The sequence below is a fragment of the Rousettus aegyptiacus genome, unplaced genomic scaffold (genome assembly GCF_014176215.1).
Source record: "Rousettus aegyptiacus isolate mRouAeg1 unplaced genomic scaffold, mRouAeg1.p scaffold_m13_p_7, whole genome shotgun sequence".
Lineage (NCBI taxonomy): Eukaryota > Metazoa > Chordata > Mammalia > Chiroptera > Pteropodidae > Rousettus > Rousettus aegyptiacus.
This window is the reverse complement of record NW_023416310.1, coordinates 75,137,147-75,162,058: the sequence shown is the minus strand read 5'-3', so window position 1 is coordinate 75,162,058 and position 24,912 is coordinate 75,137,147. Positions and strand designations below refer to the sequence as shown.

Here is a 24,912-nt window from a genome sequence, read left to right as displayed (position 1 = left end):
CTCTCTGCCCGCCGGCCTGCCCATCTTGTCCAGCAGGCTTTCCCCAGCAGCTAGAGACAGGCCTAGTGCATGATAAGCATCTGACAAAGTTCTGTTGAGCAAAGAAATAAATTCCTTGCCTTCCCCTTTGTAAACCGAGGCTTCGGTGCCGTATTGGTTTCCTAGGGCTGCCACAATAAACCACCACAGATGAGGTGGCTTAAACGACAGACATCTCTCACAGATCTGGAGGCTGGCATTCCAAGGTCAAGGTCTTATTAGGTTTGGTTTCCTCTGAGGCCCTTTCTTTGGCTTGCAGATGGCCTGTGTCTTCACATGGTCTTCCCTCCGTATGCGCTCACATCCCCGGGGTCTTTCTCGGTGTCCGAGTTTCCTTTTCCTGTAAAAACACCAGTCGTATTTGACTAGGGCCCGCCTTAACAACCCCATTTCCACTTAACCACCTCCTGAAAAGCCCTGTCTGCGAATACGGTCCCATTCTTAGGTCCCGGGGGTTAGGGCTGCGACACGCGAATGGGGGACACAATTCACCCCGTAACAATGGATAATTGCCAAACTTGTTCCCATTGGGTAATTCAGATGTCTTTGCTACACCCCGCATGTCCATTGGTCACTCGGGCTTCACTGCAATGTTTAATGAAGACTGTTTCGATAAATGCCATGACATCCATTTGACAAACACTGGGCCGCCCTCTTCTGCTTGTGCCAAAGCGCTTTCCATATCCTTGGTCCTGCTGCCACCTAGGTGGTGTTCTCGATTTGAACATGGAAAAACGAAAGCTTAGGGAGGTCAACTTGCTTTCCCAAGGTCATTTGCTAATAGTTGAATCAAAGAACAAAAGGCTCCTGAGGATGAACCTTGGCCTTTCCACCTGCCCCGTGTGTGCGGTGTGCCGGGCGGTGGGGGGAGGGGATCGCAGGGCGGCAGGGGCGGATGATGGCCGGGACCCTGGCCTCTTCTCCGAGGAAGTTCTTCTCTGTGACAACCCTGCCATCTCCCGCCCCTCCCCATCTTTGATTCCCTGCTCCCCTCACATGCCATTCCCAACACAAGTGCCCTCCCGTGCTGATGGGCTGCGCCTCTACCAAGAAGGTCCTCCCCACATCTGTTTGGTCTTCCTGCTCCCCGCCTCCCCGCCCCAGAAATGCCTCCGCTGCCTTTCTCTGTCGTCTCCATGCACAGTCCTGAACTGGAGTTAACGCCGTCCAGCTCCTGAGGCCTCCCCCTCGGGCCAGAAGCGTTTCCATTGCTTCTGTATCCACAACACTGGGCAGTGCGGGGCTGGCCGGAGCCTTGCTGTCTGATGCGCGAGGCTCTGAACTGACATGAGGCCGAGGAGGGAGGTGGCAGCCTGTTCCCACGGGGAGGGAATGTTTTGGAAGAGTTTGAGGGGAGGAAGAGTTAAGAGAGGGGGTTTGGGCTGAGGCTGTGGGGGGACCATAAGGGTTGAAGAGCTGCAGCGGCCACGGGGCTCCAGGAGAGAGGGGATTCAGTTTGTGCACAAACCTTTCCCACCCTAGGAAAACAGGAAGCAAGCTTTATGTCCCGTCTTTGAGCCGAAAGGAGAGAGTGTCCGCACCTGAGCATCCCATATGCGACTTCCGTGTCCAAGGAAGGGGGAAAATCTTATTTTCCTGCCAAGGAGAGGGCCGAGCTGCCTTTTGGTAGAGAAATAATGACATCCAGTGGACATCCATGTCATCCTCCGATGCAAGCGATGGCTTCCCCAGCCCGGAGGCCTTCTGGGGACAGAAGGGGCAGTGAATGGAGCACTGCAAAGCTGAACTCTACCCCTGACTCCGCCTCCCAGCCGTGCGACTCTGGGCGAGTCGCGTCTCCTCCCCGGACCTCTGCTCCTCCATGGAAACAGAGGGACCCCACGAGCACTGTTTGTGAACCATTCAGCAGACGAGTGTTCTCCTGCTATCGGAACTTGGGTTTCTCGCTAACAGCAGGTTCGAGGCAGAGCCACGAACCAAAAGGGCAAGTGTTCGAATCAGACAGCTCCAGGTTCAAACGCTGAACTGGTGACCAAATGAAGGTCAGGAACCATCTTCCTTAAGTTCTGCAAAACGCAGCTGCTCCCGACCCCAGGGGCCGGTGCCAGTGTGAGACCCCGTGCGCACAGGCTACGGCAGTCCTGGATTCCTGGATTGTGGGAAGGCGGGCGTGTCCGCACCCCGGGGGCACAGGGAGGGGAACACGGTCTGTCAGCACCTGCAGGAAGTGGAGGAGAGAGGTTCAAGTCCCCGCACTGCCTGGGGCGGGCTCCGGCTGATTCTAGCCGTGTCCAGGGGTGTGGCTGACATGTCACAGGGCTCCAGGGCCAGCACCAGCCAGAGGTCAAGGACATGGTTTGTTAGAACAGTCACAGGACCGGAGAGAAGTGGATTGAAGCTGGGGGAGAGGTGGACCCCCCCTACCACCACCCCACCGAGACGGAGGGAGGGGCCTGGGAGGGAAGGACAGTCCAGCCGGACTTAACTGAATTGCAAGCCCAATCGGCAGAGCCGGAATCCCCGGCCTGGAGCGCGGCAGGCCGGAAAACGGCGAGATGAAGGGACCTGCCAGGCGGCGCACGGCAGAGCTCGGAAACCCGGGGTGTCCGTCTGTGTTCTAGAAACAACGCTGCCTTTCTGCACGCCTAAGTTTGTGCCTGAGAAATGAATACTCCTGATATGGAGGCAAAGCACGTGGACCTCGCAGGCCCTGACGAGAGGCCGCGGGCCTCCCTGTCTCCTTCTCTCCCTGAAGTTAGCTCCTGGTCACGTAGAATCCCGTTTCCCGGGGCTGCCGGTGACAGCGTGGTGACAGCGTGCGGACGCACTCGTCCCATCCGGCGATTTCCTGGAGGAAAGGAGGCGAATGTGTGTCCCCGACCCCTGTGGAGTGTCGCCCGAGCCTGGGCAGGGGGCACATCCTCAGCACTAGTAATAGTACTCTAATGGCCCTGCGACCTGCAAGGGAAGGACCTCCCCGACCCCCGCTCCACCCACTTCACAACCAAGGAAGCGGGAGCCCTGCCCCCGGGTGTGCTGCTCCCCCAAGGCGCGCAGGTAGGGAGCTGATGGATGGGCTGAGGTCTGAACCTGGCCCCTGGCCACGGCCTGCCAGCACAGACCCCGCCCGGCCTTCGTAGTGAGCGAGCAGCAGCCGACCGTTCATTCGGCAGGGACTCTAGTCCACGCTGCCTTACTGCATTATCTCGTTTACTCCTCACAAAATCCCTGTGAGCTACTTCTTCCCTCTCCCCGCCTCCCCTCCCATTTTGCAGACAAGGAGACTGAGGCCAGAGGTTATCTATGACTCGCTTCGGGTCACTCTGCCGCTGGCTCGGCCTGCAGATGCCACTCTGACCCCGGGGGAGGCAGTCGGCTGTCGAGGGGGGGGGGGGCGAGGCAACGCCCCGCCCGGTTACCGTGTGGGCACTCCGGGATTTTCAGGCCTTCCCTGTGCCTTTCAGTCGCTATCAGCACCATCACGACATCTAGCACATCCTCCGTGCCGTAAACGGTAGAAAACCTCTCCTCTCGCTCCGTCATCGCCTCGGCGACGCTGGACAACGCCTCCGCCCCTCTGAGCCTTAGCGTCCTCGCGCGTCGCGTGGGGCCGGTAAGGCCCGTTTACGGAACTGCCGTGAGCTGTGGTTTTCGTCCCGACCTCCTCTCCTCCATCGGCACACCTGTGCGGTGCCTCCCACCCCCCACACCCGCGCCCCCCACGGCCTGGATCCCAGCACCAGCTCCTGGCTCTCACCGAGGGGCCCTGCAACGGGCCAGAACATCTGCCCGAGAACGCCCCAGCCCTGCCCTGAGCCCGGCTCCTGCCAGCAGAGAGTTTAAACAAACAGGACTGGGCAGAAACGAAAGGGTCTGAGGGTTGTAAAGGGCTGCGCCTCATGCTCCCGGGCTCGGGTTTCATGATAATCCTGGTGATGGTTCTCCTGAGGAGGATTAGGAAGAAAATGGTAGGGGAGGAAAAAAAAAAAAACGGCCGTGGACCCAAAGCAAGCACTGCCAAGAAAGTGGCCCCGATGGTCAATAAACCAGAGCCGGGGGGAGGAGGGCGCTGACGGGGGCACCGGAGGAGAGGAAAGGTGGGGCGCCTTCCAAGTCTTCTAGTGCTCGACTCAGACCTTCGCCGGCGAGAGCGCTTTCCGCGAAGTCTGTGGAGCAAGACCGCCAGCGGCCCCAAACCACCGTGGTCAGAAGCCGCGAGGGCGCCTTACGGGGAGGGGGGCCAGCAAGCTCCGATGCCCCCCGCGGCCGTGCGGGGAGAGCGTGAGGGATGTAAAGCACACGCGTGACGAGCCGTGACCGACGCCGCTCAGCCTCGGTGCTGGGAAGGCCGCGGGGAGCGATGGGGGCTGCGGGGCTGGGGACCCCCGGGGCCGAGGGGCCGGCTCCTGCCAACCCACGCCCGGGGGCAATGCAGGCCCCGCGCTGCCCATCTGGAGACTTTCTTTTCTTTTTTTTCGAGAGAAGGAGGAAAAGAAGGGATCTTGTTTTTTCATGTGCAGGTCCCAATTTTTAAACATTGGCAACGGATTCAAATGTTTTTGGACGTACTGTGTGGGCCAAACAAAATAGCTCCGTGAGCCAGATTTGACTCACAGGCCACAGGTTTGCAATCGCTGACATTTGGTGTCATGGTAAAGGCAGCGGGTTCCGCCTGGATTCAAACCCCAGTTCCCCAGTCTGCCAGCAAGGCGACTTGCATCTCCAAGTCTCAGCGGCTTCATCTATAAAATGGGTAAAATAGTAGCATCTACTTGGATGATAGTTGAGAAAATTATATAAAATTATGTCATGCAAATTCCTTGGGATGGTGCCCGGCACTTATTAAGCCCTCTGGAAATGTCAGCTCTTATTACTAAAGCACCCATGGGGGCAGGGATAGGACAGCAGCGGGGGACAAAGGCAGCCAGGAAGCGGGCCAAGCCTGAGAGCGCCAGTCAAGCATTCCCTGTCCCGCTGTGTCCGGAATGGCCCTTAGGGGACTCTTGTCACAAACCGGCATCAAGTTGACAACAGAATTTTCAACGGGCTGGACAGTGCCCTGAAGGGTGGTGGCCCTCCACGATCCCTCCACCTCCTTCCAGAATATCACCAAAGAGACCTTCTAAAACGTCTAGATTGTTACAGAGCGAAAAGTGGCCAGGGAGTCTACGGCCACGCCACCCCGAACACGCCCGATCCCCGGCTGATCTCGGAAGCCAAGCAGGGTCGGGCCTGGTTAGTACTTGGACGGGAGACCACCTAGGAAGACCAGGTGCTGCAGGTGTTAAAACAAACAAACAAAAAAGTGGTTAGGGAGGGTGCCCTGCAGAAGGCAAAGTGGTGTCCCAGGCAGGTGGCCCGGCTTCTGCCCAGATGTGTCACTTTGGCTGTATCATTTCTTCTCCCTCGGAGACGCCACTTACCCACCCGTAAAATGGATGACGAGAGCTACCTCTCAGGACGCCAATGTGAATAGGAATCATGCAGTTGAGGGCCTGGTCAAAGAGCTCATGTTCCACGAACGGGGGCTGCCACTGGTGGTTATTGTTATATAGTTTTCATTATTAGTGGGGCAAGAGACGTGTTTGCCTGCGCAGCATCCACTGACTCTCCTCGAGTAACCTACGAGGAGGCCACCCCAAAAAGTCCCACTTAGTGGCTTCAACTAATTGAGCTGAGCGGGACCTATCCCTACGAGATCTGAATAGGAAAGTACGGAGTGAATCGGCAAGCCGGTGGCAGAAGAAAAACATGCAGAAGAAGTAGAAGGTGACCCCGGAGCAATATAGTGAAGGTCGGTGAACTCCTGCGATGAAGAGATCTGGCAGCCAAGCGCCCGCCCCGCGCCTCGCCTGGGACAGCTCACGGGTGGAGCCAGCACTCAGGCCCAGGCTGGGGACCTGGCTCCTAAGCAGGGAGCCAGGATTCTGCTGCTCCAGCCCCAGTCTGGCGCTGCCCGGGGAAAGGCATAGTTCTAGAGCCTGCCAAAGTCAGGAGAACTGGGACCCTGCTCGTGACAGCCAGAGTCCAGATGCTGGCTGCGATGGGCCCGGCCTCTAGCAGGAAGACCCCTCACCTCCAAAGGCAGCTTTGGAGGCTAAGACTATGGGGACTTCACAGTTTCACGTCATCCCAAGTGACACTCTGCACTTGTGATGCATTCATTCATTTACGGCTAAAGTCACCTCCAGGGGTTTGACATGGCTGTCCCAGAAGTCGCCTGGAAGGCATTGCAAAACTATACAAAACCTTGTTCCCAGAATAATAATGACATAGTGCTCTTGATTCGAGGGTTGGGTGGCCTTTTGCTGGGGGGAGGGGGAGAAAGAAGGGGGAATGAGGCGTTCGGGTTTACATATTTGTCTTGAAAATGAAATTATGCTAACTAAGACTCAGGGGAAAGGGGCCCAGGTCAGCCTCGCTTGCCTGAATTCTGCTCTGCGGCCAACAGGGAGCAGCAGAACCACATCGCACGCCCTTGAATTTCACCCTGTGCTCTAGGTCCCGAAGTGTCAGCGATCGATCCATGCTTTGGGCCCGAGCGTGTGAGAACCAGTTCGTGCGGCCGCCAACGGCAGACACAGGCAGCGGGGCCAGACCTCCTCTGCAGGGAACCGTGTGTGCACTTCAGACCACCGAGCAAGACTTGGGTCCAGTCCCCCACACTCCCTGAGCCCCAGCTCCGTGCTACGCGCTGTCCTCGGTGCACTTACTTACATGATCACACTCGCTCTCCCATAACAAACAAGTCTCTTGACACGTGTTAAAGTTATAGAATAAGGTTGCGTATTAAGCCAGAATGAAGCGAACCTTGCAGGCAATTCCAAAGTCAGAGCTTACCATTCTCTCTTCGCTTTCCCCCCCCGCTCACGGTTATTTAAGAGTGGAATCACTTGAATGACCGAGTGTCTACATTTAGACTTTTCTCTTGTCTCCCCTTGACCGGTTTGCTGGTTTACACACTCTAGATGGGTGAAGGAATTACAGGGCTCGGTCACACAGCGCGCGCCCTGGGTGCTGCCTTGAATTCACACTTTAAGGGTTTTCAAGAGTCTTTGACTCTGGTCTTTCGCCTGAAGTGCTCGTCTCGAAATCCGAGTGCCACAAAAGGGGAGACTCTATTATACATTGACAGTTCTGGAATCCATGGATTGGTTTATTCAACACGCATTCATCAGGACCTGTGATCGGGGCTGGGGGCACAGAGGTGGCCAAGGGTGGGTCCTTGGGGTGCAGGAAGACAAAAGCCCTATGGGAACCCAAGCCGGGCTGGCCTCATCTCATCTAATGCTCAGAGCAGGCCTGGGAGGAAGGGATGATGGACATAAATGCTTTGTCCACGGTCACCCGACCCATGAAGAGCAGAGATGAGATGTGGCTCCAAACCCTCTGATCCCCAGGGCAGACCCCCTTCCCCACTCCACCCTTGGGTCCTCAAATGTGCACGTGAAGGGCTATGACACGGAGGAGAAAGAGATAAAGGTAAAGGAGTCCAGGCATGGAGGATTTAGTTCCTGCTCAGTGGACTGGGCAGGAGGCAACGTTTGAGCCGAACCTAGAAAAACATGCAAAATGGGCCATTTCTCACGAGGCACAGGCATGCCTACCGGCGGGCGCACTGGACACTGGGTTTCGTCGTCCTAGCCTCCGTTCCCCTTTCTTTATGGACCTTGGCACCCCGATCTTCCTTGGGGGATCCGCCTCTCTTTCCTTTTCAGTCCATGTGGTTTGTGTGGAGTGGACTACAAACCCTGGCTCCAGAATAGCCGGGTGACCCAGGCCTGGGTGTACCTCTGGCTACCGTGATGGGCTCGAGGGTAGGCACATGACCCAATCTGAGCCAAGGAGACTTAACTCCAGGGCCCCTTGGGCCCGCCGGGGAGAGAGATTTTTGCTTTACCAGAGATACTCAGAGGACAGAATGTGTTCCTGGGGTTACTAGAAGCCATCTGGCCATCGTGTGGGGAAAGAGCCTATCTTCAAGTGACGCCATGAGAGAGGAGAGTGTGACGGGAAGGTGGAGTGAGACCCAAGGGCTGATGACACAGTTCAGAGTCCCCAGATCCAACCACGCCTAAAGCCAGGCCACGGGTGGGCTTGTGTGTGCTATGAGCCAATAAATGTCCTTCTTTGCGTAAGCCACTTGGAACTGGGCTTCTATCCTTTCGTCCACAGAGGGAGCGAAGTAGAAGACTAGAAATACTAGTCTGAGAAGAGGTAGTGCTGACCTTGGACCTCGACATTACCATTCCGCTGGGGACACGGTTTTTAATCTCTTGCTGAAAACGATTTTACAGACGGGCTGTTCAGAGAGCAGGATAAGGCTCTCAAGAGCTGTAGCAAATCTGCCGTAGCTGAAATTTTGATGAGGAAACCGGGGTTCAGAGAGCGGAAGCACTTGGCCCAACGCGACGCAGGGAGCTAGCAGGCCCTTCGAGGGTGGGATGCTGAGGGGACCGTCGTGGACAGGTGGGTTTGGAAATGGGCAGAAGAGGGGGGACCCAGATCGTGGGCTGGGAGAAGGAAGCGGTGGGGAAAGCAGCGGGCAAGAGGCCCCGGGCCGGCCAGGCCTTGCGGAACGCCGGCCTCGGCGTCAGGCAAAGCCGGGTTCGGATCCTTGCTCCGCCATTACACTAGCTGAGTGACCCTGAAAGCCACTTCCTGTTCTAGGCCTCCATACCACTGATTATAAAAAAAAAAAAGTCCTTCATTTCACTATGTTTCCTGGAGCTCTGTGGTTACCACACCCCGAAATGGCCAAACAAGGTCCAAATCTTCAGAAAGTTCACATTTCTGGCGAGGGAGGTCAGAAAGTATACAGTTTGTTTATCATCTACCTTCCCATGTCACACCGTAGGCTCCGTGGGGGCCAGGGATATCTGTTTTGTCACTGCCTAGCTCAGTACCTGGCACATAGTAGGCTTTCAATGCATGCGTCTTGAATGAATGGATACAAGCAAGCAAACAAAGTAATCAAATGGCAAGTACTACAGAGTGAATAAAATACAAAATGTGACAGAGAGTGACATGGGGTAATTTAAATGACCCGATCAGAGACGGCTTCTTGGAGACGAGGGTGTTATTTGAGCTGAGACCTGCGTGATGATGAAGCAGCCGTGCAAGTAGCCGGGGGAAACTGCCTGCTAGGCAGAGGGAGCAGTCCGTGCAAAGGCCCCGGGGCAGAAGGAAAGAATGAGAAGAAAGCCAGGTGGCAGGCACAGGACAGAGGGAAGCGTGGCACGAAACGGCGCTGGGGAGGGAGGCAGGGGCCGAGTCAGCGCAAACGCTGGCGAGCAGCCGGACGTGAGTCCATCTAAGCACCGCGCGCAGCCCCTGCGGAGTGCTGTGCGGCGCAGCGACGCGATCCGACTCGTTCGTGTGCTCGAGAGATCGCTCTGCCCTCTGTGTGGTCCACGGATGTCAGCAGGAGAGACAGTAACGTGCGTCACACATCGCGTCTGGCACACGAGAGGTGCTCGGTGGACAAGAAGCATCTGCCACTACCCCAGATGCCACGCGGCGGCGGGCTCACCGATGTCTGCACCAGCCAGGAAGTGTGCAGAGCTCTTTACCCTCTGGGGACAGGCTCCCTCCTCCAGCTCCCCTCGGAGGAGGACGGTGTTGGTCAGAGCAAAGCCAACAGACTGAGCGCTGGGGGAACACCCTCTCCCTCTGACTGCGGGGACCGTCCAGGAGCAGAGGTGGGGCGGGGGGCGGGCGGGGGCGCCTTCTGTTAGATGTTGAGTTGCTCCCAACATACTTTTCAAACATTCGTTTGCTTTTGCCCAGTCTCCTCCGTAAGAGACATGCTTTCGGATGTGTTTTGAAAAATATTCCATATGCTAATGGAATGTCACCATCTGCCAAAGAAGGCAGAGCTGTTTTTAAAGGAAAAACTATTACAAGAACTGAGGTATTCACAGAGGGGCACTAAAGAGCCCAAACGTCGCTGACCTGAGGCTGACCCGGGCCGCCTCCCCTTACCAACATGAAAAGGGAGTGAGAAAACCTGAGGCCAATTACCTTCTGCCTCTCTCTCCTCCCCTCCCTCTTTCTCCTCCTTCTTGGAGACATGATGAAATTTCCTGAAACAAAAACTCGCAGCCCGTTCTATAAAATGCTTTCGCCTTTGGTGGAAAAAGCCCCGATGGTCCCTTTTATCTCCTCATTCCTGAGGCGCAGACCTGGCCGCGCTCTGTTTGCGCAGATGGGCCGCGGGGCGCGCGCCCAAGGCCCGGGGCGGGGGGCGGGGGCCTGCGGCGAGGGGGGCCCCGCGGGCTCGGGAGGCGGGCGTGGAGCCGGGCGCGGCGTCCTGCGGCCCGATGAGTGGACAGGCATTGTTCCCTCCCGGGGCCCGGGCGTCTGGGCGGCAAGTGTTTGGAGAAAGGGCGGTTTTCCAAGGCCTGGGAGTGTCCGACGCCCGCGCCCCGCCAAGCCTGCGGGTTATCGCGCCGCCCCTACCTTTCCGGCTGCCCTTCCCCCGCCCCCGGCGCTGGCTGTCCTCCTGTGCCCTCTTCCTAAAGGCGGCGGGCATCCGACCCGGTGTCAGGCCCAAGCCGGCTCCACCGGAGGATCCATCCCGCACCTGCCGCGGCCTAACCCGACCGCGCCACCTCCCGCCGCCTCGACCCAACCCGCCTCCCCTGGTCTGGGAGACCAAGCGCCCCAGCCACTTAGGTCCAGCGGGGCTCCCACCTCAAGGCCTTTGCTCCTGCATTGCCTCGGACCCGGCCTCGCAGCGCTGCCTCCTGCTCATCGCTGAGGCCTCGGGCACATGCCCCCCTCCCACCCACCACAGCCCACCGCCCACCGCCATCCCTTCAGGCACCTGTCACCATCCGAATTTACCTTGTGAAGTCGTGTGTGTCGGGGCACATGCTGTGTGTGCTGCATTTCTTCAGGAATGCAAGCCTCGTGAAGGCAGGCACGTGCCCATCCATCACGGCCCGGGGCGGAGGAGACACACGCCGAACGGCCCTCCTACGGCTCGGCCGAGCCCCACGGCGCCCACCTCCTCAACGGCCCTCAGAACTGTCCCCCCTCACGCCTCCGTCCTGCCTTATCCAGACCTCACCACTTCTCTCCTCAATGTCCACACTAGCTTCCCAACTGGTAGCTCTCAGCTTGAAGCCCGCCCGCGGCTGCGGCCCAGCGCCGGGCCCAGCCCACCCTGTCCGGCTCCTTGCACTCCGCCATCTGGGTGCATCGCCAGAGGTCCACCGAGGGACAAGCCACTGGCAGGGGACTGCCCCGCACAGGCCCGGCTCCCCAGGGACACCGCTGGCCGGGCCCGCGGGGCATGGGAAAGGTCACCATCCCCGGCCCCAACTCCACACACGCTGAGGACATAGATCTCCCTCGTACGTTGGAGCCACCACACTTTTGCTGAGGATGGTGGCATGTTGAGGTCTCATTCTCTTCCCAGAAATACCCCCTCGGGATAGGATGGGTTGACTGCTTTGAAAGCTGGATGATTCTTAGTAACAAATTAACAAAAATGACAATATAAATACCTTGAACCTGGGTCCATCTCCTGCTTCGTCCCGCCCAACAGTGCAGGCCGTGGTCACCAACTTCAGTCCTCCCTGGGGACAGAGTGTCAGTGCCTACACCACACCACCAGAAGCTTGGATAAGCCCCAGGCTGCCCGAACGTGTTTAACAGTCACATCTCCACCAACCCTATCCCTACTACCCCTTGGAACTTCCTTGGGTCTGGACATTTCTGTCCCATCTGTTTAAATGCCACAGTTGAAGCTGCCAAGTGACTATTATGTGCCAGGCACTTTATTATATTATTTCATTAACTCTTAAGTGACCTTAAAATCCTGCCCCCACTTCCTAGATGATGCTCAGGTCCAGGGCAGGAATGCCCTTGCCCATGGGGCCTGCTGCCCAGTAGGTGGCGGAGCTCCCATCCGGAGCCAGGTCTGGCAACCCTGGTGCTCATGCTCTCTCCTCTCTGCCACTCAGTAGACCAGTGACCCTCGCAGGATGGTCTCAGTCAAAATCCCAGTGTCCTGTCTGAACCCCCAGAGCCGCAGGGTGTTTGGGGGCAAAACACAACAGCCCCAGAGGACGGAAAGGTCCACTGGATTGAAGACGGGGTTGCAGAGGGACTTTATATTGTCCGCAACGAGATGTCCCCGGAACACCAACATGCCCTGCTACAGATCTGGTCTGGCTCTGTCACACCCAGGTTCTCCCAGCCCAGCGATAACATACCTACTCTGAGAAATACAATTAGGTGATTCCTGGAGACAGACTTGAGTAGATGGTCACAAAGTTACAAGTGAGGAAAATTCCATTTAGAGGATTCTGCTTTCTGTGAGTTACATTGCATGCCACAGAGCAATTTCTCATGAGCTACACCACAATTCACATGGCTACGTGTAACTGAAACCTATTTTAAAATGCTGAACTAGGATTTCAGTGCATTTAGTGTGTGGGGTCCATCGTCCCATCCTTGGGCAGGTAAACAAACACCTGGATGGTCAGGTTGTCAGTCATCCCACAGATGTTTGGGTATTTATGACGTTTTAGCCCAATTTTGTGCAATGAACGAGCTGGAGCTGAGAGATCTTGGAGCTCCCAGTTTTCTCCTGCTGAGAGCCCTAGTCGATTTTAGACCTACTGTAAACTCAATTCCACCACAAAGGCAGAAAGCTGGTTTGAACGCTCAAAATGTGATTGAAGACAGCGGCCGCCAGCTCTTGGCTCCTTCCTTCTCCACCTCTTGTCTTTCCAAACACCTCCCCTTTTTGGTCATTTTTCATAAACATGTACTGAGTGATTACTGTGTGCTGGTCACTTGGTCACACGTCTTATCATATCCGTTGATACTCATTCTTCTTGATCCAGAGGTTCAAACCTGGACACGATGCTTCAACAGGTCACTATTAAAATGCTTGAGACTGCGTTAGTTCAGAGTGGCAAACTGGTGCCCCAGCAATTGCGTAAATAATAAACAGTGGGTCTCTCTATAATGTGGACCTCCAGCTTTTCTCGAAAATGTAGACTGCCATCACTGAGTCTGAGAGTGGGTCATGCACCCTCCAGGGCTTGAACTAGTGAAACCTTTTACAAACGGGAAAGCTAAGACCCAAAAGGGGGTATTGCCACACGGCTAATTACTAACAGGAGCATCAGCCAGATGGCCCAACTTCCTTTCTCCTTAGTAACTGGAAAACAAACAGGCCGAGGTGGCCAAGCACCCGTCGTCTCCGATGACATATCCAAGTTCCACAAAACCACTCTTAGCATCTCCATCATTAATAGAAGATGATGCATTCATCGCTGTGAATTCCTTGCAGTAACACCTCACCTGTCAACGGAGGAAAAAACTAGTGTTTACTGAAGACTAACTGTGTGAGGGCAGGAGAGACTGTGGCAATGAAGATGCAGCCTGACACCTGGGATTCTTCCCACACAGCAGTGTGAAATTCTGCCGTTGCTGAGGATTCGCCCCGAACACCAACAGTTCATTGTGCTGAGCACAGGCAGGGGTAGAAAGACCTGTGGAAAAAAATAGGGGGGAAAAAAAAAAAAAGGCAGCCACCTAAAATTCTACCCTCAAGGAACTAAATAAACTGTGATACATACTTATAACCAAATACTATGCAGCCTTGAGCAAGAATGAGGTACCGAAGTCCATGTACTGACATGGAATGATCACCTACATATTTAATGGAAAAGGTGCGGCACAGCACGAATAGCATGTTACTACTGACGTGAAAAGGCAGTGGGGTGGCCATGATGTGCGCGCGCACGCGCCATTAGGATGCCCCGCAATTCATTTAGCTGTGTATCTATAAACGCGCGTATACAACACAGACTCCTCCTCTATACAGAGTATTATTCAGTAGAATGTGCAAAAAAACTGGTCAACGATGAATGGGGAGACTGAGGCTCAACGGCCAAAGGGAGAATCATTTTTCACCCATCATTTTATGGTTTGTAAACTGGTTTTCTTAGCCACATGCATATTATGTATTTCTAAAATATTTTTAACAAGAAAAATGGGTGGGGGCAATACGGTATAGGAATACTCTGATTTCGCCCTCAAATTCCACGTTACTAATTCGTTGACTAATGAGGGAAAAATCCAGCTACCCAGACAACTCCTGCTGGTGCTCAGGACTCCTGAGCAGAATCCTGCAGATACTGACCATATTCCTTCTGCCTCAGTACCTCTCTGCTGACGCGTGAACCGGCCCACGTGAAAAACGGCACAATTTCCCGTTCGCGGTGCGAGGGGGCGTGGCTACCAGCGCTCGTCCGCGCCTCCACCCCCTTCTCCAAGGACCAGAGGGCCGCTCATGCGGGCGCCGCTGAGGACACGTAAAGGGCCACGTTCTCACTCTGCGGTACCTTGTGACGCAGCACAGTACCTGTGGGAAGCGGCCTTGCTGGGAGGACTTCTGAGCGGGCCCCAGCTCCTGAAGTTCAAGTCGGCTTTCCGCACAAGACCCCAGGGCACAGCCGGCGGGATCGCACACCGAGTTCTCACAGGCCGGAAGCCTTCAACGTCACTTTACAGAGCAGACGACTTTTTAAATCTATGAACTTTAATTGTATGTCACTGAATTACAAACAGCACATGATATTTTTTTGTCTGAAAAATTTCTGAACAGCACATCAGAGTATTGCAACACTTTATTAGAGTATTGGCTTTGAATTAGTGGCTGAAGTAACAACTGCAGGAAGCCAGGTTAGATGTACTGCATTGATACTCATACTTGATTTACTGACATTACTTAGCAATTTATTGGACAAAGGTCAACTTTTTGTTTTTTATTAAGCACATTCCACAGTACAAAGCTGTCATGGATAATATCTGTACAATTTAACAGCTTCAATAGCTGTTCAGACACAAATTTATTTCAAACAGATAATTGGCAAACATAATTAATTACAAGTTAGAATTAGACTATCCCAGTGCTTTAAAACATTAATATAGCAGTAATTTACAGTTGCTCAATTATGGTTAGCAAAATAAAGTCCAGAGTACGGCTGGGAATTACTACGATCATCCCAGAAAGTCAGAATTCCTTGGGTGCCAGTCCCCTGCTATAATTTAGTAGGCACAATTCAAAGGTTGTGTGCATATTCAAAGGCCATGATCTCCCAAGGAACAAGAACTCTGATATTAAACATGCAAAAACAACAACGAAAAGTCCATTCATTCAGAGGAACTGCCTCTCGCTCCGCCCCCCGCCCCCCGGGGCTCTCCTAACCCGCTTGCTAGTGAAGCCGCAGGAGGAAGAGCAGTGATAGTCGCCTCGCAGCGACGGCCACCTCGCTCTCACACCTGCTGTCCAGCTTACAGCACCCACCTTGCGAATGGAGGCTTATATTTTTTTTACACTTTTGAGACTCAATTTCTCAAAAATAGAAAATTTAGTAACATGTAGGGAGGGATGAATTTAAAAAAAAAAAAGGAAAAGGAAAGCCAACCCAATAAACGAATCACACACACGCACATTGATCCCCACACCGTTCTCAATGCGAAGGACAAACAGAGCCTGGGGACCCTCCCTTAAGTAGTACAGAGCACCTCCACGGGAAGAGGTTCGATTGACAGGAGGTTCTTATTGGTCCTTTAAAATGGTATCGACATTCCTTGATCTTTGGAAACGATGGCGAGGGGCAAACTGAAACCTAATACTGATCAGGGGGAAAGGAGTGCCAGCCGGAGGCCAAGGCCCTTTCCACGCACGGTCAGCACGGCGGTGCCCGTCACACCCTCGGGCTGCCCGGCACGCGGGAGCCCGGAGAACCTGCTGGGGCCACAGCAGCCGGTGACGCCAGATGACGGGGACGAGATTCGTGAGCTTGAGGCTTTGCGTCCTCCCGCTCAACACGGGCCCCTGAACCAGCCTGACCGGGCACGTGGGCTCCGGCATGCAAGCAGGGCCGGCTGGCCCCCCGACAAGGTCAGGACGCGTGAATGCCAGAGCCGGGAAACCAGTCGACAGCGCCTTGCTGTTCTCCCTCCCCAGGTTACTGATGCACAGAATGACGACTTTGACAGTGAAGTCAAACGAATACTACGGGAAGTGACCACTAGGACGCAGGAGCACTTATGAGGAAAAGAACAAAAAAATGTTAAGGTACCTCTCCATCGTATATACTGCACAACGAAGAAAACATTCTGTGTTAAGCTTTAGAGATTACATTTGAAAACAAGATTCCCATTAAAAACACTCACCACACACACACGATGACAATGACAAAATAAAAACACCGTATGAATACTGCAGGAAGGGTTCTCGGTCATCCACGGCAACCCTGCCATTGATTCTTGAGCCCGGCCCGCGGCTGAGTGCAAACACACTCTGCATTAGTGTCTCAGGCCCGGGGCCCCGACTCCAGCAACCTTGAGGTTAAACTGTTATGTACATTATATCTACATGCGGATACAGTATTTTAAATTAGGAGGCAAGCACATGTGTAAAGGTGTTACTCTACCGAATATCAGGAGATGGGTGGGGTACAGAGAACAGTTAATAAAAAAGCTATATTACCTGTTAGGAGATAATATAACCTTGCTTACAGTTCTTTAAATTAAAAGAAATGATACAGAAGGGAAGTGTAATCCAAAAATATTACTAAAACAATCCAGAGAAATTTTTCCATTGTCCAACATGTTCTTAATACGAGTCAGAATTCAGAAAGACGTGGACAGTCTAAAGGAGAATGCTAACTTCCCAAAGGAAAGCCCTGGACGTTCTGGGTAGGTGTTTGGCACCCCAGGTTCCACCGAAGAATGCTGCTTCTTAACATCAGACCAAAGTGCAAAGCGATATAAATTAGAGGCCAAGTCTTCTCTTGACTGTTGATTTACTTCTGACAGACCGTCCGTTCCTTTTATATGGACAATTTACACTTGAAGCATTAGATTTTTTTCACTGATGGGGGGAGAAAATGGGCTTCTGTCCTACTTGAAGTCAGTGAAGCTAAGGTATCCTTCTCAAAGTGGAGGCTGGAATCGGAAGTGAGAAAGGTCAGTACTTGAAGAGTTAGGCTGCTTCGCATCTACCCAGCGTCTAGAACCAATTCCAGCTTCATAACTCAGCCGTGAAGAACTCCCTTAGGCATTTGGTAGCCATGTAGCCAGTAGTTCAAGACTAGGAAACCCCTGGGGAGAAACAAACAAAATCAGAGGGAGCACGGATGGATGTTCCGGTTAGGCATGGGGGTACACGCCACAGCCCGTCCACGGCCGTGCACCGGAGCACACGTAACATACACTGGTTTTCAAATAAGCGGCGTCAAAACCAGAAGCTTCGCGTTGTTTTGAGTGCAGTGCATTACCAGGCATCATTTTATTTACACTTCACAACCATCTTATGAGGTAGAAGCTATTAGATTCGCATCACGAACGAGACAACGAAGGCTCAGCTCAAAGCGCCAGTCACTGAGACAGGGAGCTGGGTCAGACCAGTGCCTGACCCTACAACCAACCTACTGCCTTAGCCCAAAACTAAGCATGCGACTAAACATGCTTAATGTCAAGTTTTATATTTAGCAAAATTTATGACACCCAGAACCAGTGATGGTCCATCTCATATTCTCCTGAGATCACTCATCATTGTGAAATAAAAACACGAAAAGCTAGTAAATAAAGTGTCCATGCTAAATAGAATGCTAGTCATCAAAAGCTACTTCTTTTTGAAATAAATTATCAATAAAAGGACAACACAGGGTAGAAAATAAAGACTACTGAAAGGTCCATATTTTTTGGACCATGACTCTGAGTCAGGTACACATTTCAATCACAACCTCTACATTCACCCATGTATGCAAATATAATACATGCATGCCCGCACAAGTAAGCAGAACATTCATGCACAACACTTATCATTACTATGTACAATGTGCGCGGACATTTTCTACTCTAAATTTCATCAAAACAGCGTCAAATTCCATTAAAATGATTTCACAATCGCGAATGCGTTACAACCCTTTCCAACTACTTGCACTAAATTATTGACCTAGCGGATCTAAAAGTCACCTTTAGGTCAGAGGGGAGGAGTGGGGAGGGATTTTTTTTAAAGCTTGTGTGCTTTTTAAAAGGCAACTCTCCTAAGAGATGGTCAATTCTCATAAAGATCAAGATTCCAAAAAAGCCCTCTCAATGAATTCAAGAAAGATTCCATTTCATTCGCCACTGCTTTCCCATGACGGATACTTAAGAGCACCTGAATTATTTTTAAAGTACAAACACCCAGAGATAAGCTGCTGGTGGGGGATGTAAGCTGATTTAACGCTTCTGGAGGGCAACATGATTCTAGGTATCAGAAGTCCTTAAATGTCACACCTTTAACCCAGACACTCTAGACATTTCCAGAATTCTAGCCAGAGGTATAAAGGGTTGGGCAACGATTAAACTAAAAAGCAAATCTGTAATGTGTTTTCTAATAGCTAAAGGCCGGAGGAGACACAAATATATAGCAACGGGACATAGTCAATCAAATGTTATTTTGTCCTTAAGGACAATTTAGGCAAACACCGACATTATTAACATGCAGCAATTTCACGACAAAGAGGGGAAAAAGGCATTTTAAAACATGTGCAGTTATCAACCATATTTTTAAATGCTTGAAAGGGCATCTGCAAAGCAGTTAGCAATGGTGAACCATGAAGAGTTTATTTTCTTCTTTCGGCTTATCTTTTCCCCCTAATTTCCTATTTTAGGGGTGAATATTTTACTGCAAGATTAAATCATCATTAGGGTAGTGTTTCTTATGCATAAATCTTACAGTATCACATGGCGATAATTTTTTTCATGTTAAAATCGATGAAAAGAATTTGGAAAAGAGCAACAGAATCTATAAAGCCGACTGCCAAGGCTGTCAAAAGTAATTCCCTTTGAAGAGACAAACACCTGTGAGGTTTCGCTACCTGTGCTGCTGGAGAAGCAGGGGGGCCTTCCCGCTGACCGTGACGGGGGATCGTAACCGCGCACCTGTTCTCCGGGGACGCCGGCCCCCCGCCCTCCGCAGCCCACGACCCGGCGCTGGTGTCATCACTCTCAGCCCCCAACCGAGCAGTCCTGTTGCAGGGCCCTCGGAAGCAGCATGTAAAAGCTGCCCCATTTGTGAACATTCCTCCAGCTCCTCTATTCGGTGCGCCAGGAGGCGGACAAACGTACTGTGGACGTCTTGAATTGTATCCTGCGCCTCTTCAAACACATATCAAAGACACCAGGGGACTCGTTCTGACCCCCCTACTCCCCCGAGCCTCTCCGTCCCACCGCGCCGCTCCAGCCGCAGGGGTCTGTGTCCCCGTTTTCCGTGCGTCTCTCACGTGAGAAACTACGAGCAGACGCAGCTGCAGCCAGCGCAACGCACAGAGGGCAACGCTTGGCTGAGACAACAGAGAGCTGAGGACGGAATGCATTTAACAGAAGATGCGCAAGGCTCCTACACTGAGAACTGCAAAGCGCTGCTCAACAGAAACTGCAGACCTAAATAAAAGAGCGCAAATACGCCCCTTATGCCCCGAGTGCCACCTGCCCAACGAACACCAGCAGTGTTCGCGAGACACGAGGCACTCTACGAGACAACGGGCTCCACGGCCTTGTCAGACGGCATGCAAACCGTTTCGACACCAAACAGTAAAGGAACTCAGAGGAAGGGGGTGGCAGTGTCTGTGTGTGCATGTGTGGGGGGGGGAGGGGTGCTTACGAAGCCATAACAGCATAAGCAAGTGGGGGTGTGGAGTCTGCCCCACTAAAACGTAATTAAAGCAATCCGACAGAACTCCGTCTGGTTAGAGCACTGCACTTTCGAGCGGGAAGGATGGGAGACTGGGAAGGGGTCGAGGGGGGTGGGGAAGCGGTGGCGGTGAGCATGGGAGGTGACAGCTGGATACTGAAACTCCTGCCAGCCAGCCCAAGAGGCTGGATCTTGGCCCTGCAGACGGCAGGGGCCAGCGAGGAGAGAGCGCTACGATGACCCGCGCTGGCGGCAAGACGGAGGAGAGCTGGCTGAAGAGGAAGACGACGGACCAGGAGGGAAACCAGTTTCCATTTGGGTCCATTCCTCCTTCCCTATATCTCCTTTAGGCTTTTGGGGAAAGGTGGCTGAGGCAGGAAGGGGCGATCATTCAAGAGATCCTTGCCTTCTTCCTCTATAATTCCTTATAATGTCTATTTTAAGACTCTATTCAATAAATGTAAAAATTCTGTCACATAGACTTTTCAACAGTTATGAAGAATATATCCAGAGAGAAAGCAGCAAGGAAGATGGTCCTTATCTACGAGGCAGTATGAACACACTGAAGACCAGAGAACAGCAACTATAAATGCGGCTTGCAGGTCGCTGCCGGGGCTCGCCTCCTACACCCAGCTCTTCATGGTGCTCTTGTCTTCTGGGTCCACATGGGATCCCAGAATCCTTCCAAAGGCAGACACTGGCCAGTCACTGCTGATAAAACTGACTGACATGAAGAAAAAACTGCCATTCCCGATGCAGACCCTTGGTTTGTTACTAATAGACAGGGGCAAGCCAGAGGTCAGCACATTTTTTCTTGAAAGGGCCAGAAAGTAAACATTTTAGATGTTGCAGGCCATACAGTCTCCACTGCAACTACGCAGCTCTGCTCCCAAAGCATGAAAACACCCACAGACAATACTTAAACAAATGAACGTGGCCGTGTTCCAATAAAACTTTATCGATGGACACTGGAATTTAAATTTCACGTAATTTCCACATGTCATGAAATGTTATTCTTTTAATGTTTTCAAATATTTTAAATTGTAAAACACTCTTAGCTTGCTGCAGTAAGCGAAAAATCAGGCAGTCGCTCTCTATCTTTTCATTAAAAAAGAAATCCTCACAATTCTGCACACCAACTATCCTTACATTTCTAATATTCAATGTACAGGAAAAATATATAATGCTAAAAAGCCACTAAGCACTGAGTAATGCTTTTAAATAAAAATGGATTTTATTAGCCAGTCTTTCCCCCCCCCCCACACACACGTAGTAGAACAAATAGGTGCAAACATATTCACTCTACAGAGTTAAATGCGCACAGACAGAATATACTGGGCCCCTTGCAAAATTCTCAGAGTCGGAACATGGCTTTCAGATCATCAGGGCCGTCAGTTCCTAGGACACAGGCAGCTAAGTCTTCTCATTCCCAGGGCTGGACCCCGCTAGTCATCAGAACACGGCCATCGCCGGTGGTTCTAACAGCTCTAAGCTGTCCTGCAGTCTGAGCAAGGGATTTGCTTCCAGAACCTGCTGTGTCTAATAAATCAGGAACAGGCTTTAGGAGCTCTCTCAACAAACACCCTTCTTTGAGTCCTCTTCTAACAAACACTAATGGTTGGTGAATTGTGATGGGGGAGAAGGTAATTTTGAATGTTTGGTTGATGATGATTAAAAAAAAAAAAAGAACTGAAGAGCAGGAATAAAAGGGAACAAGGAGATTCTTGTACCCCAAAACAGAATCTGAGGGACTTTACTGATGTTACACTGGTATGACAAGGAAACCATTTAGGAAGTTTTTAAAAACAGGAAACAAGTTGTCTGCCAGTACGAAAACCCACGATACGCAGGATTCCAACTGAGCTCTCATTTTGATGAGACTGTGAAGATACCTACAGCCTTGTACCAGAACCTGTCAAGCTGAGGCATCTAATAGAGACTAACCGTCCGGGTTCCCATCACTGAGAAAGAAACCAGGTCACAAACCGTCCCCAAAGAAAAGGTGAGCTCCGTCAGCGGAATCAGACGCAGGGGAAGTACTCACCAGAACGGGGAAGTGCAGACTGTTATCTGGAGATGTAAGTGTATGTCCTGGAGGGAGAGCGGGTCTCGTTCTGGGCGCTGGGAGGCACATTTAAGAAATCCCAAATCAAAATAGTGTCATCGTGAGAGCTGCTGATGATCTGAAATTCATCAAACTGTAGCCGGAACACGCGTCCAGAATGTTCCTGCGAAACAGAACGGCTTGATGAGGAAACCGGACCGTCGCAGCCGCTCTGCCTCCCCACTGGGGTCTGGCCCAGGCTGGGAGCGCAGCCACCGGCCCCAGACTCCTCTGCGACTCCGCAGGGCCCACGGCGCTTCGCCCTCCACACAGGACGAACCCCCCCAAACCCACCGAAGGAACCCCTGTGCCCACCTGTAAGGGAGGCCTGCCCTCGCCGTGGGCTGTGTGACAGGCCTCAGGACACGGCTCGCAGCCGCATAAACGCCGGAAGTTCTCTACTCCGGCTAAACCAAAGGGACAGGGCAGTGCGCTTCTCTGACAGCCTCCCATACCACACTCAGACAGGCGCATCTGCAGGGGGCCACCTGCCGGCGCGGGGAACCACCTCCCGTCTCAACAGGTCACATACCACCAACGTGCGCAAACACAGTGTGCTGGCTGGGGCGCGAGGGTCGAGGGCAGCTTGCAAGTCCCAAACTTTAATTTTCCTAGGAAGGAAAACGAGACGGCGATGAGCAGAAAAGCTCCCATTTTAAATATCGTCGAGCGCTTCCTTGCCACAAAAGAGTGCGTCTGAACTGCCTAAGATAAAAGTTAACGAGGAACAGGCTTGCATTTTTACAAGTTATTTAAGCCATTACACTCAATTTTGGAAAAACAAGGACTTACACTCAGAATTGCTGAAGTTGTGAAGATGTACTATTTTAGAGGAGACGAGAAAACAACTTCAGGTTATCTAAATTCAATTCCCGACTTGATAATCTATGTCACCAAATGCATTAATCGCGGGCTCCCCAGAGCTGACTAGGTGCTACTGACAGAAGCTAGGGCTCTGTGACATTCCAAGGATGCCTTTCTCCAAACTAAGCCAATGCTGAAAGTTAATAATAGGGGTGCGAACAGGCCAGCTAACCCATTTGTGAAGTGCATGCACAAGGTCACCTTGAAAGGTTTTCGTTGCTGTTTGCTCGTTTAAAAAGTTGTGAGGCTTTTAAAAGATGACTTGTTTAATTCACCAAAAGCGTGAAAAAAAATTTATCATTGAACTCATGCAATGAGTTTAGCCCTGGTTTAAGGGTTAAACTAAGGCAAACACAGCCTAAGCTACTCCCAAAGTTTACGATAACGGTCAAAACCTAAGTTTAGGAGGCTCCGCTCCGGTGGGATTTGGGACAAGACAGCTCATCTTTCCGGCCTGTGTGGCATAGCAACACCTGGCCCCCGCCATCGCGTGGGGAGTGCCTGGCACGGGGCCTGGCACACACAGCTGCTCGACACGCAGCACCGTCTAGTCCCTCCTGACGCGGTCACGGCAGTGCGTTTGAACGCATGGGATACACACCCGTCATAGGCCCCGCTGACAATCCTCTTGTTGTCAAACCGGATGCACCGGACCAACTCTTCATGCCCCTCTAGAACTCTTAAACAGGCGCCGCATTCGATATCCCACAGCCTGGAACGAAAGCGGACCTGAGTAACAACGGCTCCTCGCACCGGATCCCCCGGCCTCGAGTTCTTCACACCTGTCCCATACGTGCTCTCCATTATTCTGGAATTCTCTATTTCTGGCTCACTCCCAGACCACACTGTGCACATACAAAGATATATATATGTGTGTGTGTACATTTATGCCATTTGTGTTTTTAAGCACTAACTTGGGAGGAAGCCTTACTTTTCATTGTATTTCCTGTCATACAGTTTGAACTTTTTAAAATCACATGCCTGCATTACTATGTAAACAGGTCAACAAATGGGAAACTTCAATTATGTTTTGTTTCTTGACAGTCTCGATGTCTGAGTTGATGAAACCATGTTGCCAAATTATCTCAGAAGGACTTCTTTGGCTGGGGACAGGGGTGGCATAGAAATTGCAGGCAGTAAAGGAGGAAACGCATGTGCGTTGGGGTTGGGGCGAGGGGGTGGGAGGGACATACAGCCAGAGGCTAGACGTCCGCCTGCAGGCCACACGAGGCCCCCTGATGTCAGAACCAGCATGGGAGTCTCCCTCTCCTGATGAGGCTTAGGGACCCCCTCCCCTTCCTAGATATACACTGCACACTGCGGCTGTCCAGTCTGCAAGGTCGGAGTGGGAGACTCATTATGTATATGCAGTGTCTTGGAAATATAAACCCATTGACGACATCCAGACCCTTCTCTATCATTTATATAACAATTCTGGAAATAAAGATTTTTTTCCCCATTATTGATTTTTCTAAATTATTTGCAAAAAGACATCCCAGAAAACTAACATGCGTAAAACAGCAAACTCTGTGATGACTTCTCCTTAGCCTCGGCACCGTAACTCCTACCACACACCCCTAACGAATGGCGCACCACGGCCACTCTCGGCCAGCCTGCACACCAGTGCCAGTGACGACGGCTTCTCTCACGCGCCGTGGACGGCCATCCAGCACTGCCACGGGCTCCAGAGCGGCTCTGGAGCGCAATACACATTATATCCTAAAACCTCAGCGATCACAGTGAGGAGGTGAAGGACTGTTTACTGCTGAAGTACTAAGTAATACAAAGCATGGTGAATACAAGAGATCAAGATTCCAGTATTGAACCTTCATATCTTAAAAAGATGATAAAACTTGTAGCAGTTATAGCGGCTTTCCCTCCTTCCTCCTACCCTCCCTCCCTCCTTTTCTGAAATGATCGAGCCCAATCTTTATTTTTCCCAAATGGTAGACAATTTGGTTACAAAAACATTACTAGCATATATTGGAACAGTAGAAAAATAACTTGGGATAATTAGATAATTAAGGCAAGTTCTTAATGAGATACATAGTGTTTAAGGATAGTTATATTTATGAGACAGGAAGGACAGTGAGTGCTAGGAAGAAAAAAAGGAAATAAAATAAATGACCAAAGAAGAGTCTTGGGAGGGACAGATAAAGTCACCCCAACCCCACGTGTTAGGGAGAGAGGCAGGTGCTCACAGGCAGAGAAAGCAGGGCCCGGC

General features: G+C 52.1%; 1 protein-coding gene and 1 pseudogene across 7 annotated transcripts in view; one reads left to right on the top strand and one right to left on the bottom strand.

Moving 5' to 3' along the window:
• The first annotated feature begins 5,164 nt into the window (after positions 1–5,164).
• On the top strand, positions 5,165–5,284 carry LOC118606081 (annotated as a pseudogene).
• Positions 5,285–14,636: 9,352 nt separating this feature from the next.
• Positions 14,637–24,912, bottom strand: part of FBXW11 (F-box and WD repeat domain containing 11) — a 94,214-nt gene continuing 83,938 nt past the window's right edge. For all 7 annotated transcript variants that reach the window (XM_016145091.2, XM_016145089.2, XM_036224188.1 and 4 more), the window contains 4 exons: positions 23,290–23,400; positions 22,357–22,435; positions 21,765–21,948; positions 14,637–17,139 (listed from right to left, as the gene is read on the bottom strand). In XM_016145091.2, the coding sequence (XP_016000577.1) occupies positions 21,787–21,948; positions 22,357–22,435; positions 23,290–23,400 (352 nt within the window). In that variant the 3' untranslated portion in view covers positions 14,637–17,139; positions 21,765–21,786. The remainder of the gene's footprint in view (positions 17,140–21,764; positions 21,949–22,356; positions 22,436–23,289; positions 23,401–24,912) is intronic.